The sequence below is a fragment of the Myotis myotis genome, unplaced genomic scaffold, assembly GCF_014108235.1.
Source record: "Myotis myotis isolate mMyoMyo1 unplaced genomic scaffold, mMyoMyo1.p scaffold_m19_p_1, whole genome shotgun sequence".
Classification (NCBI taxonomy): Eukaryota; Metazoa; Chordata; class Mammalia; order Chiroptera; family Vespertilionidae; genus Myotis; species Myotis myotis.
The window spans coordinates 21969827-21986094 of NW_023416313.1; the positions used below are offsets into that span (position 1 = coordinate 21969827).

At 38.5% G+C, this 16268-nt stretch overlaps 1 protein-coding gene across 12 annotated transcripts in view; it reads right to left on the reverse strand.

The window, feature by feature from the left end:
* The window catches only part of ARAP2 (ArfGAP with RhoGAP domain, ankyrin repeat and PH domain 2), a 205291-nt gene that overhangs the window by 36915 nt on the left and 152108 nt on the right, over positions 1-16268 (reverse strand). For 7 of the 12 annotated variants that reach the window (XM_036330947.1, XM_036330956.1, XM_036330965.1 and 4 more), the window contains 2 exons: positions 14127-14261; positions 8251-10407 (listed from right to left, as the gene is read on the reverse strand). In XM_036330947.1, coding sequence (XP_036186840.1) covers positions 10015-10407; positions 14127-14261 — 528 coding nt within the window. In that variant the 3' untranslated portion in view covers positions 8251-10014. Of the gene's footprint in view, positions 1-1509; positions 2885-8250; positions 10408-14126; positions 14262-16268 lie in introns of those variants that run through there. The other 5 variants (XM_036330996.1, XM_036330985.1, XM_036330975.1 and 2 more) reach the window with 5 other exon arrangements.

Below are 16268 nucleotides of genomic sequence, written 5' to 3' on the forward strand. Positions count from 1 at the left end.
GGCTAATCTAAGTCTGCAACATTTTCCCTAAATTGTCATAATATTCTTTTATTTAACTCTTGTCCCTATCCAATTCATTCTCCACCTGGTAGCTTCAGTATGTTTGGAAATGGGTTGCTCTAGACCAGTGATGGTGAACCTTTTGAGCTCGCGTGTCAGCATTTTGAAAAACCCTAACTTAACTCTGGTGCCGTATCACATATAGAAATTTTTTGATATTTGCAACCATAGTAAAACAAAGACTTATATTTTTGATATTTATTTGATATATTTAAATGCCATTTAACAAAGAAAAATCAACCAAAAAAATGAGTTCGCGTGTCACCTCTGACACGAATGTCATAGGTTCACCATTACTGCTCTAAACCTTTCTTAAGTGAACTAGAGAAAAAACTGAAAAGATTTAATTGTGTGTCACGACCCTGCATGATCGAGCCACTGCCTACCTGTTCCTCAGCTTGATCCTCCCATCATTGCTTACTAAACTTCAGACACATTGATCTTTTGGATTATCTATTGCAATGATTTTCCTTTCAAGATGCATTGATCTTTGGGGTGTGCCAGCTAATATATTGCTATGTGAAAAGAAAACACTAGAGCCCTAGAATCACATTTTTATCTCATCTTTTATTAATGCCTATTTTTGTTGAAGCATAATACATGTTTTATAATGTAAATAATAAATGTATCTAGGAAATAAACTAGAGAGGGGAGAACAGTTAACTAGCTATTGGCACTGCATGTTCACAAGGTTTTTACTGCTAGAAGTGTAAAATAAAAAAATTGAAGAGTACTACTGTAATGATGAAACTGTTTATCACCTCTGAGATTTCAAATGTGTTACTGGAACAATGGCCACAGGCATCTAAGGAGAGGCTGCGCCTGTGTCCCTGATTAGGCCTTTTCCTTAGCAGTAAAATTGCTACGGACTTCCTGCAATTATTTCAAGTATGCATGTCCCATTTCAGGATTTATGCATTCAGCTATTTAGAAATACTTTAAGGATTAAATCTTACTATTTATTTTTTTTAAAAAAATATATTTTATTGATATTTTACAGAGAGGAAGGGAAAGGGATAGAGAGTTAGAAACATCGGTCAGCTGCCTCCTGCACATCCCCCACTGGGGATGTGCCCGCAGCCAAGGTACATGCCCTTGACCGGAATCAAACCTGGGACCCTTGAGTCTGCAGGCCGACGCTCTATCCACTGAGCCAAACCAGTTAGGGCTAAATCTTACTATTTCAAAGCTTTGGCTTGGCTTCACAGACTGGTATTCAGCTGTAATTGAAATGACGAGGTAGGATGTATGAAACTAATGTATAACCTAGGACCGTGGTCGGCAAACTGCGGCTCGCGAGCCACATGCGGCTTTTTGGCCCCTTGAGTGTGGCTTTTCCACAAAATACCACGTGTGGGCGCACGTACAGTGTGATTGAAACTTCGTGGCCCATGCGCAGAAGTCAGTTTTCGGCCTGGGTGATTCTATTTTGAAGAAGTAATGTTGATATTTGGCTCTGTTGACTAATGAGTTTGCCGACCCCAGAGTCCTAGGATATGCTAGGAGCTCAAGAAATGCCCATTAAAGAAAGTCTTAAAGAAAAGGAACACTTTTCAGTGTAGAGAGATTTACAAGAAGCCACTGGATGTGGAATATAATGCTTGCTATTTCATTTGAGTTGACACAGATATATACATAAATATCTTACCTTATTACAGTATAGGGTTTATCTTTGAAATTTTCTTCAGTTACATTGCTCTTCTTAGATATAACATCCATATTAAAAACAAAATTAGTGGAGAGGAGCTAGAAGCATTTTGGGATTGTATCTGAAACTGTAAGTTATTCAATTGTTAATTCAATTATTCATTTACTTATTAACCTGATTTATTTAGGGTGTACTTCATGGAAGCTGCAGAGCAGATGACCTGAGACTTGTTTCCATGCTGAGAAAGGAACCTCTTACACTTGGTTCTGGAGATGGACAAGACATTGGCATATTTCAGAAGTCCCTGCCTGGGTTCCCGTAGGCTTTATCACAGGATATCTGAAGCCAGACTCTAGGTAGTGTGCTTGCATCAGAAAGTCACAATCATATCACTTGAAACTCACATCTGGTAAAGTTTGTCAGAAATGTTGACTTTAAGGTTTAGCCAGTTAGTATAAAATTAGTGTAAAGGTAACTTTGCACTAGTTGTTTGGAATTCTCTCATAAAATGTGGGCATTCCCGGCAGAAACACATTAGCTTAGACCAACACGATCCGCTGCCCAAGCTTGTCTCTGAGTGGGATAGAATGGATATCTCATCCTGGAACTCTCTCTTCACTCTAACCAAGGATGATGCCCAGGGCAGTTACCCTTCAGCAGGTGTTTCAAATAAACTTTGATTTCATGAAAGACTTCATTGGAAATCTGTTTTCTCCCCTATACTTTTCTTCAGCGGATCACAACAAAGTAGTTCTTTATGAATTTCATTATTGATGTAACATCTAGAAAATACCATAAATTAGGACATAGTTGAAATATGGGGATTTTTATCTATTTAAATATTATGCCTCCCCCAATTCACTTGTTTGTTTAAATCTTCTGACATTTATTAATTAAATGCATTTACGTTCGTTTTTTCATGTGATACTCCACCTCTGTACTATAGAAAGAACAAATCTTTGCTCAATTCTTTTTTAAATGTCTTTCACTCAAAAAAGACTTCTAAGCATTTGTCATTTAGGCTGGTAAGATTTTGTAAAGTAGAATCAGTATCAAATTACTTTAAAGTTCCCTTTGAAACATTGCAGAGATTTGTCTTCATTTTCTCCATGTTTGGAAAATCTTGCTCTCAGGAAGGCTCCATGGTATCAGTTACCATCACAGTCCATGTAATTCCTTTAGTGGAACAAAAGTGAATAGAAGAACAACAGAATGATTGAGGAAGGAACTCACTTTCACTGTTCAGGAGTATGACTAGCAGAATGCCAAATGTTTTGAATAAATCATCTATCATTCTTTTCCTTGAAACAGTCCTTCGAGTTACATATGCTTTGGTCATGCCTTGTACATTGTAGATGCCCAATATGTCACTTTCACCAGTAAAATGCATCAGTATGATTATTGAAACGTTTAGGCTCTAACTTCCTAAAGGGTTTTAATCCTCCAGAACATCACAGCAGCAAATGGAATACTCATCTGCAATAGGTTTAATATTTACTGATTTATGTCTCCAAATTCTCTTTGTCTGGACCAGAGAGGAGGAGCCTGGGAAATATTTTATGACTACAAATCATCGGCATTTGATAATAACTTATTGCTCAATTATTCTAAAAATGGGACACATTAGCAACATTATTGGAGTGTCAGACTTTTTTTTTTTACTATTATTAGTAAGTAGAAACATTTTTGCTACACAGGATGTATGGATGTATGTTTCTAGTACTCCTTCCTAAAGGCAATTAAATTATAATCTAATTATTTGGGAAGTACAGTAGGGAATTTATAAAAATATACCTCTCACAAACCATGATTGAAAATGAATTTTAATCAGAGTTGAGGGAGACCAGAACTGGACTTCTGCTATAAAATTATGTTTATATAGAAAAAATGAAAGAGTCTGTCCCGATTTGACATTTAAGTACCAGTAACAAAGGGATAAAAAAAAAAAGCAAATAAAAAAGGTGAAAAGGCAAAATAAACTAATGAATATACAAAATAACACTAAACAGAAACTATTACATTACCACAAACTATCAGATAAACATCAAGATTTGGAAATAATTTGAACTAAGTGTAGGGGGTGACTGCTCATATCTATGCAGTCATCAAAGAAATATTTATTACCCACTTCTTTTTGAGGCATGAGAGAAAATTCCCTAAGGGCCTGAGGGCTACTTCTAGGGCATTTTATAATGATTGATTACATCTGAGACCAGGAATTTGTTTTGCAGTAACAATTTAAAATGTGTATTACCAGGAATTTATTACTCAAGTTTAATGACTTTGATGAGCAGATTATCTTTTAAAATATGCAGTAACGTCTGGTGTTGTCATTTGAACAGTCCACTGATAGAAATGATTTAAATTTTTCTAGTATTTGAATTATATTGGTTGTATAAGGGAGCACGTTTAAAATATTTAAAAAAGTGATTGAATACCTCTATAGATGTGTGTCCACTTGTCACTATGTTAGGTTCAGTTATTTCACTAAAGAAGCCTCAATCCTGGTAATTTTGTAATACAATTATAAAATTTTAGATGAGGTATGACTTATCCGGAATGAGTGTGTAGCATTGTTTGCCTATGTGCACACACCATTCTTCTTGAGATAGAGTAAAATAAAAGATCATTGTCTTAGAAAATCATATTAATAAAACCATCATATTTCTAGAAATTTAATCTAGCATGTCAAATGTATAATTTTTAATTTGTTCTTAAATATTAGATGTCTAGTAGTTTCCTTATTCAACTGGGTAACTATACAGTTGTAAGATTACTGACTAAATGATTCTACTGGTTGCTTGTGTAAAGTAATTTTATAATTTTATTTCATGGAGAGACAAGAATTGGTGGATAGCCCTGGCTAGTGTGGCTCAATTGGCATATTGTCCTGTGCACCAAAAGGTCACCTGTTCAATTCCTGGTCAGGACACATGCCCAGGTTATGGGTTCAATTGATCGAGGTTTTTCTCATATCTTTGTTTCTATTTCTTTCTCCCTCTCCCTTCTGCTATCTCTAAAACAACAACAACAAAAACAACAAACAATGAATACATATTTTAAAAAAGAATTGATGTATATTTAGAATAATCCTATATAATAAAGGCTAATATGCAAATTGACTGAACAGCGGAACGACAGGTCACTATGACATGCACTGACCACCAGGGGCAGACGCTCAATGCAGGAGCTGCACCCTGGTGGTCAGTGCGCTCCCACAGGAGAGCACCTCAGCCAGAAGCCCTGAGCCAGGCTCACAGCTGGCGAGTGCAGCAGCCATGGTGGGAGCCTCTCACGGCAGTGCTAAGGAGCCGACTGACAGCTCCTGGACTGCAAGAGGGCGCAGGCCAGGCTGAGGGACCCTGAGTGCACGAATCTCGTGCACCGGGCCTCTAGTATATACATGAAAACACAAGCCAGACCAATTCCTTGGAAGCAAAGATTAGTAAGTTCATTTGCCAAGGAAGAAATATATCTCACAAAAGGATTAAGGATTCCTGTTCCTATGAGGTAATTGAGCAGTTGGGCAGAACATGATGAAAAAATATTAGGATTAATTCAAATATACTCGATCCAGGCACACTTGCAGAGTTTTATCTATGTTGTAGTCAGCACTTTCAAAAACAACAGCCCTAGGTACACCCCAAAGGGAGCTATGGGGAACCTGTAAATGGACCCAACATTTAGCATCAAGTCCAGATGCGCTGTTCAAGCAAGTGTTGCCTTATGTTGCTGGGACTTGGTAAATAAAAGGAATTCAGCAGAAATGAGATGGAAGTTCCTGATTTTGGGGATGGCTGATAGCTCTGTATTGCACCTAGGCTTCTCCATCTCTGAAATGGAAATGTTTGCCTTTCTGGAGTGGGGCATCATCTGTATTTACTCTCTAAAGGCACTGACAGCACTTCAGTGTCCAGGAAGGAGAGAGCATCAACCACCAAGGTGATTGCTTAGTTCTATGTGCGAATGGTCTCAACAGTTGTTAGGTGGCAAAGCTTTTCCTCAAAAGAGTTAACCAGCTTCATTATTCTCTTTGTTCAGGTGGGTCCCAAGCGAGATCTTGCACAACCGTTAGAAAGTGTGTTTAAGGAATTTTCTTGTTAGTGGACAAGTTAACAGTGCAAGGGTTCTTTCTTTATCATTGTAATAATCTCTTATCCTTGCTCATGAGTTGGACCAAGTAGGTTCTATTTGTGAGAACCAGCACTGAAAGGAAAAATTTTAGCCGGCAGAGGACTTACAGACTGATGGCAATGTAGTCAACCATGTAACAGTTGCAGGAAATATGGTGTATTGAGCTCTTACCTGTTCAGATGGCATCTTCTTACCGGGTGAGTTGGATCCCGGTCTTTGAAATTTAAATTGCAATTTTCATGGGCGATATAAGGATCTTATTTAATAATATCTTCCTTTATAAGAAATGCCTCTGTATGATACAATGTTTCCTACCTTCAAGTCAACTATGTTTTGTATCAGTATTGGGACACCAGCTTTCTTGAGATAATTGTCTGCATGGTATATCTTTTCTTCAACTTTATGCTTTCAACATCTATCTTTATATTTAACTAGAGGCCCGATGCACAAAAATTCGTGCAAGAGTAGGCCTTCCTTCCCCCGGCTGCCAGCACCGGCTGCCCTCCAGCACCTGGGACCCAGGCTGCTTCCGTGGCCACTTGCAGGTACCCGGGACCTAGGACCCGGGCTGGCTTCCCTCAGGCCACCCACAGGCACCCGGGACCCAGGCTGCTTCTTTCTGGCCATCTGCAGGAACCCGGTACCCGGGCTGGCTTCCCTCAGGCCACCCACAAGCACCCGGGACCCAGGCTGCTTCTTTCTGGCCATCTGCAGGCACCCAGGACCCGGGCTGGCTTCCCTTGGGCCACCTGCAGGCACCCAGGACTGGGCTGGCTTCCCTCTGATGCTAGCTTTGTCAGGAAGGACATCTGGAAGACATCCAGTCTAATTAGCATATTACCCTTTTATTATTATAGATGAGTCCTTAGAAGCAGCAAACACATAAGGTTTTGTTTGCTTTTAACTTTAGTGTTTAGTTATTTTGCATTTGATATATTTGACCTTATATCTGCCAGCTTACTTTTTTCCATGGTGAGAGGCCACTATCATTATATTGTTGTTACTTTAAATTCAGTGTTCCTTTATTCTCCAATTTTAAAAGTTCCTTCTTCACTTTTCCATTGTTTTCCTCTGATGGTTACTATGCGCAGCTCTAGAATTTCCATTTCATTTTTTAGATTCTAATACTCTGGCAGAAATATCCAACTTTTCCTGTATTTTATTTTCCCTCTACTTTTCTTGATCATATTAATCATAGCTGTCATTGAGTCCTTGTTTGATAATTCCAATAGCATGTTCACTTGTAGATCTCTTTCATTTTATATTTTTCCCCTTCATTTTCGTTGTTGTTGTTATTCACAGGTTCCTGTCTCTTTAAATGGTTTTAAATGCCAGATAGTGAAAAAACTTGCTGAAATTCTAGAAAATATTATCTTTTTCTAGAGAGGATGCACTTTTTTTATCTTTTGGCAGAGAAGAGGCTGATGACATTGATCTAATTAGGGACTGAGCTGAATTGGGGAAGGTTACATTTATGTATGTATGTATGTATGTATGTATGTATGTATGTATGTTTTGTTTTCACTGAGAGATAAGTGACATATAACATTATATTAGCTTCAGGTATATAACATAATGATTCAATATTTGTATATGTTGCAAAATGCCACAGTAGTCGAGTTAACATCTCTATCCATTCACAATAATTTCTCTTGCAATGACTTTTAAGATTTACTCTTAGCAATTTTCAAATATGCAATACAATATTGTTAATGATAGTCATCATGCTTTATATTACATCTCCTTATTTTATTTATTTTACAATAATAAAGAAGTTCTTACCTATTAACCCTATTCACTTTTGCCCACTCCCAACCCTTGCCTTTAGGAATTAGCAATGTATTCTATGGTTTGTTTGTAGATACTCCATATAAGTGATATCCTAAGGTATTTGTCTTTCTCTGATTTATTTCACTTAGCCTGTCCTCAATGTCCATCCATGCTGTTGCAAATGGCAAGATTTTATTATTTTTTATGTCTGAATAGCATTCCATTATATGTATATATATCACCCATCAATGGACACTGAGGTAGTTTCCATATCTTGCTATTATAAAGAATGCTGCAATTAGCACAGGGGTCCATATATCTTTTTGTGTAGTTATTCTTCAGAAGAATAACCAAAAGTGGAATTGCTGGATCATACGGCTGTTCCAGTGTCTAGCAATTACTTTTAGGGCTACAGAAATGAAAGTTAAAGTAACATCACTCTGTTTGTGTCAGGTCTGCATATATTCATCATTTAAAAATAGAACAATATTTGTATTGATGTACATGAAAAAATGAATGAGCTAGTTTTACATATATATTAAACTCAACTTTTTTAAAAGGGAAAAAAGGAAAGACAATATTTTACTTAATTTGTGACAACTTTAAACTCTGAAAATAGAGACAGTCACACTCTAAAATTGTTTACACTTGTAAAACAATTTTAATTTTTACTCAAAATATATGAGATATCATTAGCCCTTATCTTACACTTGGAAAAACAGAGAGCATTGTACAGGAAACAGAAGCTATTAGATTTGAAGCTCAAGTTTCAAAAATATTCAGAAAGGACAGGTACACTCCAGATACTGTTCGCATTGTCCAATGTTGTCCAACATTAATTTTCATATGCCTCACTTTATAACATAAATACCACTTATTAGGATCACTGTTTAGTTTGGATTTTTTTTCTAAAATACCAAAAGGCTCCCCAGCAGTGCCCATCTATTTTATAAACTGACCCGCAGTTTTCTCTTCTTTAAAAAAATTCCAATCTATTTGGATTAAAAGAATAAATATCACATATCCAGGGCAAACAATTTTATCCCCGCCAAATACACGTGTTTTACAGTGAAGAAGCTCAGAGCCTTTGGCAGCATATCACTGTACTGTGATCAGACCGACCAAAGTACGGTCCTTTGTATACAAATTCTGATCAAGATACTCAAAAAGCAGAGGGGAGTAAAAAGAAACGCTAGGGATAAAGCATCCATTCATAAAAGAAGTTTTCATGGAAACTTGCCAGACCTGATAGAATTCTAAAGACACTGCTGAAAAGTGCTGCCCCTTCCATGAGCTATAATAAGTACTATAAGCCCTGGGGGAATCATGGACTCAGTAGCTGATCCGAAGTGGATGTCAAGATAGATAGGGCTTCGTTCCCCTACCTCCCGCTGCAAAATGGCCGCATGCTGCATACTTCCAGTTAATTCTGACAGTGCAGAGAACCATGTTACCACCTTACTTAAAAGTAACAAGAAGGGGGCGTACACAGTAAAACAATAACAAAAAAACACAATAACAAAACGCTGCAATGAAGAATTGTGTTCGTACCAAAACCAGGGCGAGGAACTCTTGAAGACCAAGACCACGCTCCTGGACACGGCCACAGTGCAATTGGCGTCCACGCGGGGCCCTGTGCACACGCCTCCCGGGCAGTGTAAGTTTCCTCTCAGCAGCCACCGCAGGGGCCTGCAGTGTAGTGAGTGTCGACTGTGGCTGGTCCACTCACACCCCAACGAAGAGTGGCCAGGGCCATCAGGCATGTTTGTTGGCTGAGTCGGACTCTTAGGAAACACTCAGTCACTAGACATTTTCTTCACAAGCCATTTCTCAAAAGTGAACTGGAATACACCCTAACCTCCTCGGTTTTTAGGATGTTTGTTAACTTCTGGCCCCTTTTTAAAACCCCGGTGTTGTGTGATAGGCAGCCACTAAAATAAACCCTCCCCATTTTCAACTTACTTCCCTTTCTTTTCCCTAAGGTAGACCCTCTGTAAACCTAAAAACATGTGCTCACTTAATATACAGGGTTCCTCAAAGTGCAAAATGTGTTACACATAGTTTCATAGGCTTCGTTTAAACAGCATTTTATACAATACAGTACACTTGGATCTTTGTGCTCATAAATTACACTGCTTAAAAGACACCTACTTCAAAAGGCTGGCCACTCAAAGTAACCCAAGGACTTTTTACACACGGTTAATACAGGTGAGCTGTACAAGCTTTGTTCAGACCAAAATAAAGTTAAATCTTACACTTATCACATATATACATATATATATTCCCAAATGCTCTTCAAATGAGTACATACAGCTAGACAAATGTTACAAACCATTAGAGTTTGCTTTCTGATTTGTACACAAACATTGTATGCAATGTTCTTTTAAAAAAAAATCTGAAAGTCATTTTATTTCTTTCTGCAAGATCTGCTCGCCCTGTAACTCTTTCGGAAGGGTTCTTGACCGCTGTAGAACCACGCTGAGTTCTCTGATGACCTGGGACGGCAGCTTATTGTCAGCGTCCAGAGTGGCTCTGCCGTTCCTGTCCTCAGTCTTGCCCAGGGTCTTGGATGAGCCTTTAGGGCCTTTCTGCTGCCCATGAAAGACCTCAGTCTCGGCCTCTGTGTCCTCCAGACAGTAGAGGCTGCGATGCTTCCGGGTTCGATGCCGCAGTTTGTCGTCCCTGTGCTCCAGGCAGTGGGCCACCATGGAGGCCCTGTCCCTCAGGGTGCTGTCCCCAGGCTCCTGGTCCCGCTTCTCGTGGACCCGCAGCTTCTCCAGCTCCCCCCTGGCGCTCTAGGGTAAAATGAAACACCGCGTGGGAAAGCTGGAGTTGGCAATTTACATTTGAAAAACGCATTCCACGTAAAAGCTGATGCTTCTTATATCCCAGCTTATTTCTAGGATTTAGGTTCTAATTTTGACACAAGTGGCTTCCCTAAATTTAAATACTGATCCGAGAGCTACAATGTGGACTAAAATGAAGACCATGGAAATTCATTTGAACGTGCATTTAATGCAGAACTCCAAAGATGCCTTTCAGGGTAGTTATTTACATCGAGTGTCTTTTCAAACTTGCCTCTTCCGATTCCCTTTTGCTTGGATGTGCCACATGTATGTGTATCTCTAGTTATACTCACAGAGAAAAGGAAGTCGCTGTGGCCCCTGAGTTTGGGGAAATGCTCTTTGTACCACAGCCTCTCTTCAAGATAACAGCATATTAAAGACGCTGAGGAGTATTATGACAGAGAAATCTGTTTAACTTCTTTCTGTGTTTTTTATTTTAATTTCCTCCCAAAATATTTAGTAAAATCTTTCCTCCCACATAATATTAGAATTCCACAGAAATATTTTTAAAAACACCAGTAGGTTAGAGTACACGTTCATTCAGTAAACTGTAAGGACCTACAGGCATGGAAATTCACTGTCACAATACCTGCGATGGTATAGAGGTACACTTTCCTTTTAATGTTTCCCCTCAATTACGGTTTCAGGTGCACAACATAGTGATTAGACATTTAATATACTGTATGAAGTGATCACCCCGGTAAGTCTAGTGCCCACCTGGCACCTTACAGTTATTATAATAGAGTATATTTCCTATGCTGTGTGTTACATCCCTGTGACTGCTTTTATCAACTGGCAACTTAATACTCCTAATCCCTTCTTCTTCACGCATCTTCCCAGCTCCCTTCCTGACTGGCAATCATCAATTTCTTCTCTGTATCTATGAGTTTGTTTCTGTTTTGTTTGTTCATTTATTTTGTGAGGCTTCTTTTAGAGTCCACATGTAAGTGACATCATATGGTATTTGTCTCTCTCTATCGGACTTACTTCCCTTTGCATACCCTCCAAGCCCATCCATGTTGTACCAAGTAAGATCTCATTTTTTATGGCTGAGTAATAGTGTTCAATACTAATGAGATAAGTGTTCCATTATCTATATGTACTGCATCTTCTTTATCCTTTTGTCTGTTGATGGACACATAGGTTGCTTCAATATCTTGGCTATTGTAAATAACGCTGCAATACAGGGATGTATATATCTTTCAAATTAGTGTTTTGGATTTCTTCAGATAAATGCCCAGATGTGAATCATTGGCTCATAGGTGGCTCTATTTTTAATTTTTTTGAGAAACCTCTGTACTGTTTTCCATAGTGGCTGCACCAATTTACAATCCCACCAACAGCACAAGGGTTCCCTTTTCTCCACAACCTTGCCAACACTTGCTGACTTATTGATGACAGCCATTCTGGCAGGTGTGAGATGATATCTCATGATTTTAATTTGCATTTCCCTGATGATTAGTGATGTTTAGCATCTTTTCATATGTCTGTTAGCCTTCTGTATGTTTTCTTTGCAGAAATGTCTATACAGGTTCTATGACCATTTTTTATTTTTTAAGTATTTATTTTTTTCAATGTTTTTGATTTTTTTTTTAGAGAGATAGAAAGGGAGAGGGATAGAGAGATAGAAACACAGATGAGAAACACCATTGATTGGCTACCTCTGCACGCCCCCTACTGGGAATGAGCCCCCACAACCCAGGCATGTGTCCGGACCAGGAATCAAACCATGACCTCTTGGTTCGTGGGTAGATGCTCAGCCACTGAGCAGCAGCAGCGGGCCCTATGCCCATTTTTTAATTGGATTCTTTCTGGTGTTAAATTGTATGAGTTTGGACAATAATCCCTTATTGGATGTAACACTGGAAAATATCTTCTATTCAGTAGGTTGTTTCATTCATTTTGTTTGTTTCCTTTGCTGTGAAAAACCTTTTTAGTTTGATGTAGTCCCATTTGTTTAGTTTTTTTCTTTCATTTCCCTTGCCCAAGGAGATATTTCAAAAAAATATTACTAAGAGCAATGTCAGAGTTAACTGCCTATCTTTTGTTTTTCTTTCTAGGAGGTTTATAGTTTATAGGAAAATTTTTAATTTTCACTAATTTTGTTTTAATGCTTTTTAAACTTTCAACTTTCCCCCAAAGTTGGAATATTTTTAAGCACTCTTTGCCTATACGTTGAGTCACCAAATCACTTCACTTAAATTTACAAAAAAATCTTGGGTTTAACTACTCATTAATTTTCTATTAATATTTCATGGAGTTGTTTTAAAAGCCTTTAACAATATCTTCAGTGTTTTAGTTCAGCTCCCTGGTCTTAAGTATGCTAAAAACATTGTCTCTGAAATTTTGAATTTTGTATTAGATAACAATTATATATTCAATTATCATCCCAATTCTTAACTGGTACTGATTAATGTATTTTAATACTAATACTATAGCTTTTGCTTTGGGCTGTAATTGATCCTAAGACAATGTCAGGACAAGCTGGGGTCACTATAGGGCATATTCACTCCCTAGGTTGGCTTCACTTGTTCAACCTGTCTCTCCCAACCTTGGTTTCTGGGAAATGCAGCCCTTGGAATGTTAAGCTTCTAGATTAGCTAAGGAATCCATAGTTTTGTAGGGCAGTTTATTACCCAGAATGGCAGGAGAAACAAGCTCATGATTTCTTGGAAGATTATTCTTCTCTTTGATTACATTAGTGCAGAAGGACCAAGTAGGCAACAGAGGTAATAAACCAATGTTTCCAAAGCTTTTATCTTTTTAGAGAAGAGGAATATTCTAATGAGATAAGTGTTCAAGGAGAGATAGGCATGGACAACTATTTCTTAAAATCTGATCAGTAAGTTAAAATGGCTTTAGCCTTTCAAAAGATATTTCTGTTTGGAAAGCAAGAAATTCAAACAGCTTAATTCCAAACCCAGCCTCTAAGAAGAAGGACATCTTTTACATGCGTTTCTTTCTGCTCTGAGGGACTCAATGGAGGCACTGAAATGTGCATTAGCCCCAGAGCAGGGCGTTTTGAGTGTACACAGCCTCCACTCTTTCCTGAAGAGCCTGCACTTCAAGCTCAGGTTGATGCCACTTCTGCTCTCCCTGCACCTCAAGGTGAGAAGGGGAACAGATCGCGGCTTTCAGGAAAAAGAATGCCAAATCTTTTTTGATGCTCAGAGGTCTTGCAGCTCCTTAAATTAACTGGGACACCCCATCGGTTCCCAAACCACTGCTTGAATATGTCACTAGAAAGTCTAGTGACCAGGGCTCCAGCAGACATCTGCTGCTATGGGCTCATTCTCAGGTTGTTAGAAGTCAACCTCTAAGACTAATTTGAGACTGTGATTTTACCACCAGAGCTTCTGTACACGTATTTAAAATGGCTCGGCTACTTTAGGGATAAGCAAACAGGTGGTATTGTGCATATTTAACAGTCAATGGCATCATTACACTAATCATTTCAAAGAAGTTAAAAAAAAAAACAAACACAAAACTTCTAAAACATGCCATAGAATTTCTCATGTTTTCTTGACGGATGTGATTTTTCTTATGCTTTACAAAGATATTATTCCTGATTTTTTGAAGCCAATGAATTAATGAGTGCACTCAATCACAGTCAGACCGAAGAAAACAAATGCTAGAATTAACATAAACGAAATAAAATCCTGACCTACCTCGATATTTCTCCAGGCTTGGGTGGCATTTTTCTCCTGCTGGATGGGAATGAGAGGCAAGCCTCCGATTTTGGGGTTTTTGGTTATAGAGCGTTTTCGTTGCTTTCCAGCGGGTGGCCGTATATCATTTTCATGCTGTGGAAACACAATTTCTTGCCGTTGGTGTGTGACGTTATCCTGTGGTGTACACCCTGTGACAGAGCCACTTGGCTCGCTTTTCACACACACACATACAGTGACCTGCTTCCTATGAGAATGTCATCGCTGCATCGCCAAAGGATGTAAAACTCTTAAGTGAACTGAGCTTTGAGTTCTCAGTTCAATTTCTAGGTCTCAAATACATGCGTTCAATACTACTTACCAAACCAAAAGGGGTGAAATATTCCTTTTTTTAAAATAAATTTTTAAATATATTTTATTGATTTTTTACAGAGAGGAAGGGAGAGGGATAGAGAGTTAGAAACATTGATAAGAGAGAAATATCAATCAGCTGCCTCCTGCACACCTCCTACTGGGGATGTGCCCGCAACCAAGGTACATGCCCTTGGCCGGAATCGAACCTGGGACCCTTCAGTCCACAGACCAACGCTCTATCCACTGAACCAAACTGGTCAGGGCAAGGGGTGAAATATTTTAGAAACTGGCACATCTCTTCGTGGGAGAAAAAGAATATACTTGTCTACACTTCTCGGCCCTGTAATCAACGTAACTATGCGTTCACGTTTCTTCTCTCCACCAGAGGACTTCAGTGTAAACATAATAAATTGACCTTATGTAGCCCAAGTCTACCTTAGGCACGTCACCAGAAAAATTAGCCTTAATGTACGACCTTTTTAAAATGTTACTTTTTCATCTAATTGAGTTCCAGAGAAATGTTACCTTGTACACAGACATTTATACTGAAAATCATTGTACAACAGAGAGTGTGGCACATTTGTTCTCAAATTATTGACTACATATTCTTGCCACCCAGCAGTTGTAGATATGACTGGGAAAAAGTTAATTTTGCAACTGGGAGAAATATCCACAGGTAAAAATAGAAGCTCTTTACTGATAAATCCTTGAGATACGCAGATAAAAGAAAAATCTTTAAAGATTTTTCCACTCCTCAGGGTAGATTCACTTGTCAGATGTTGGGAAAAGCAAATTGATTTTCAGACAACAATCTATGAAAGAAATACAGAACAGCAACTATAAAATGAGCAGCTTACAGATGTTACGGTGAAATGAAAAACATTTGGTAAGCTATATAGCTGAATGCCTACTCTTATTTTCCACTACTCTTAAGACTCAACAGAGTCTTGTTCTTATGTTGCAATTAGTATTTTAACGTATCGCCTTTCATCCTCAGTCATCCTACAGTGTAGGTCCTACTTATTACCAGACTTAGTGTATATGCATAAGGTCTGTCCTTGAATTTTAACACATTGCAGACCAGTAGTTTTATTGCTAGCTTTACCCAGTGGCCAGATAAGTTTCTATTAAACGAGTACAAAAACATTTTACATCAATGTTAAAGGCACGCTTTAAAATCAAATACCCATTGCATTTTGAAGTTATTTATTACATCTTCTTACAAACTAATACCTTTTTAAAGTATGATGCCATGTAAGACACTGTGTAATATGAAGCGAGAATTCTCGTGATCCGTCCGCCATGTGTTAAGGAAGTATTTGCCTTGGTTCAACAAACCAAACGCAGTAGATGTCTGCAATATTTTCATCAGAGGGAAAGTGACAAGCTTCATAACATTTCTATGTCACGGTCCCACACTTGATGAAATAATGTTGATGCTATACACGCGGGATGTTCCCAACGTGTAAAGCTGGGAGAAAACTGGCTGGGAAGGAAGTGGGCAATCCTATGAAGTATGCTTACGCTTTTACTCACTGGTGTATAGTGCATGCATTAAATGGCATTCTGAGGAACCTCAGAGCAAATGCAGTTTTCAAACACCATTTCTTTTCCTGACATGGCAAACAATGCTCTGGATGCTGCCTCATTAGGTCTCACTGAATGACCCAAGAGGTATTTTTCCCAACAGCAGGAATCATTAGATCTAAGCAATGTGTTCTGATACTTCCAGTTATGTATAAGTGACTTCCAATGTTCTCCCGCATAGACCATATAGCTGAGATCATA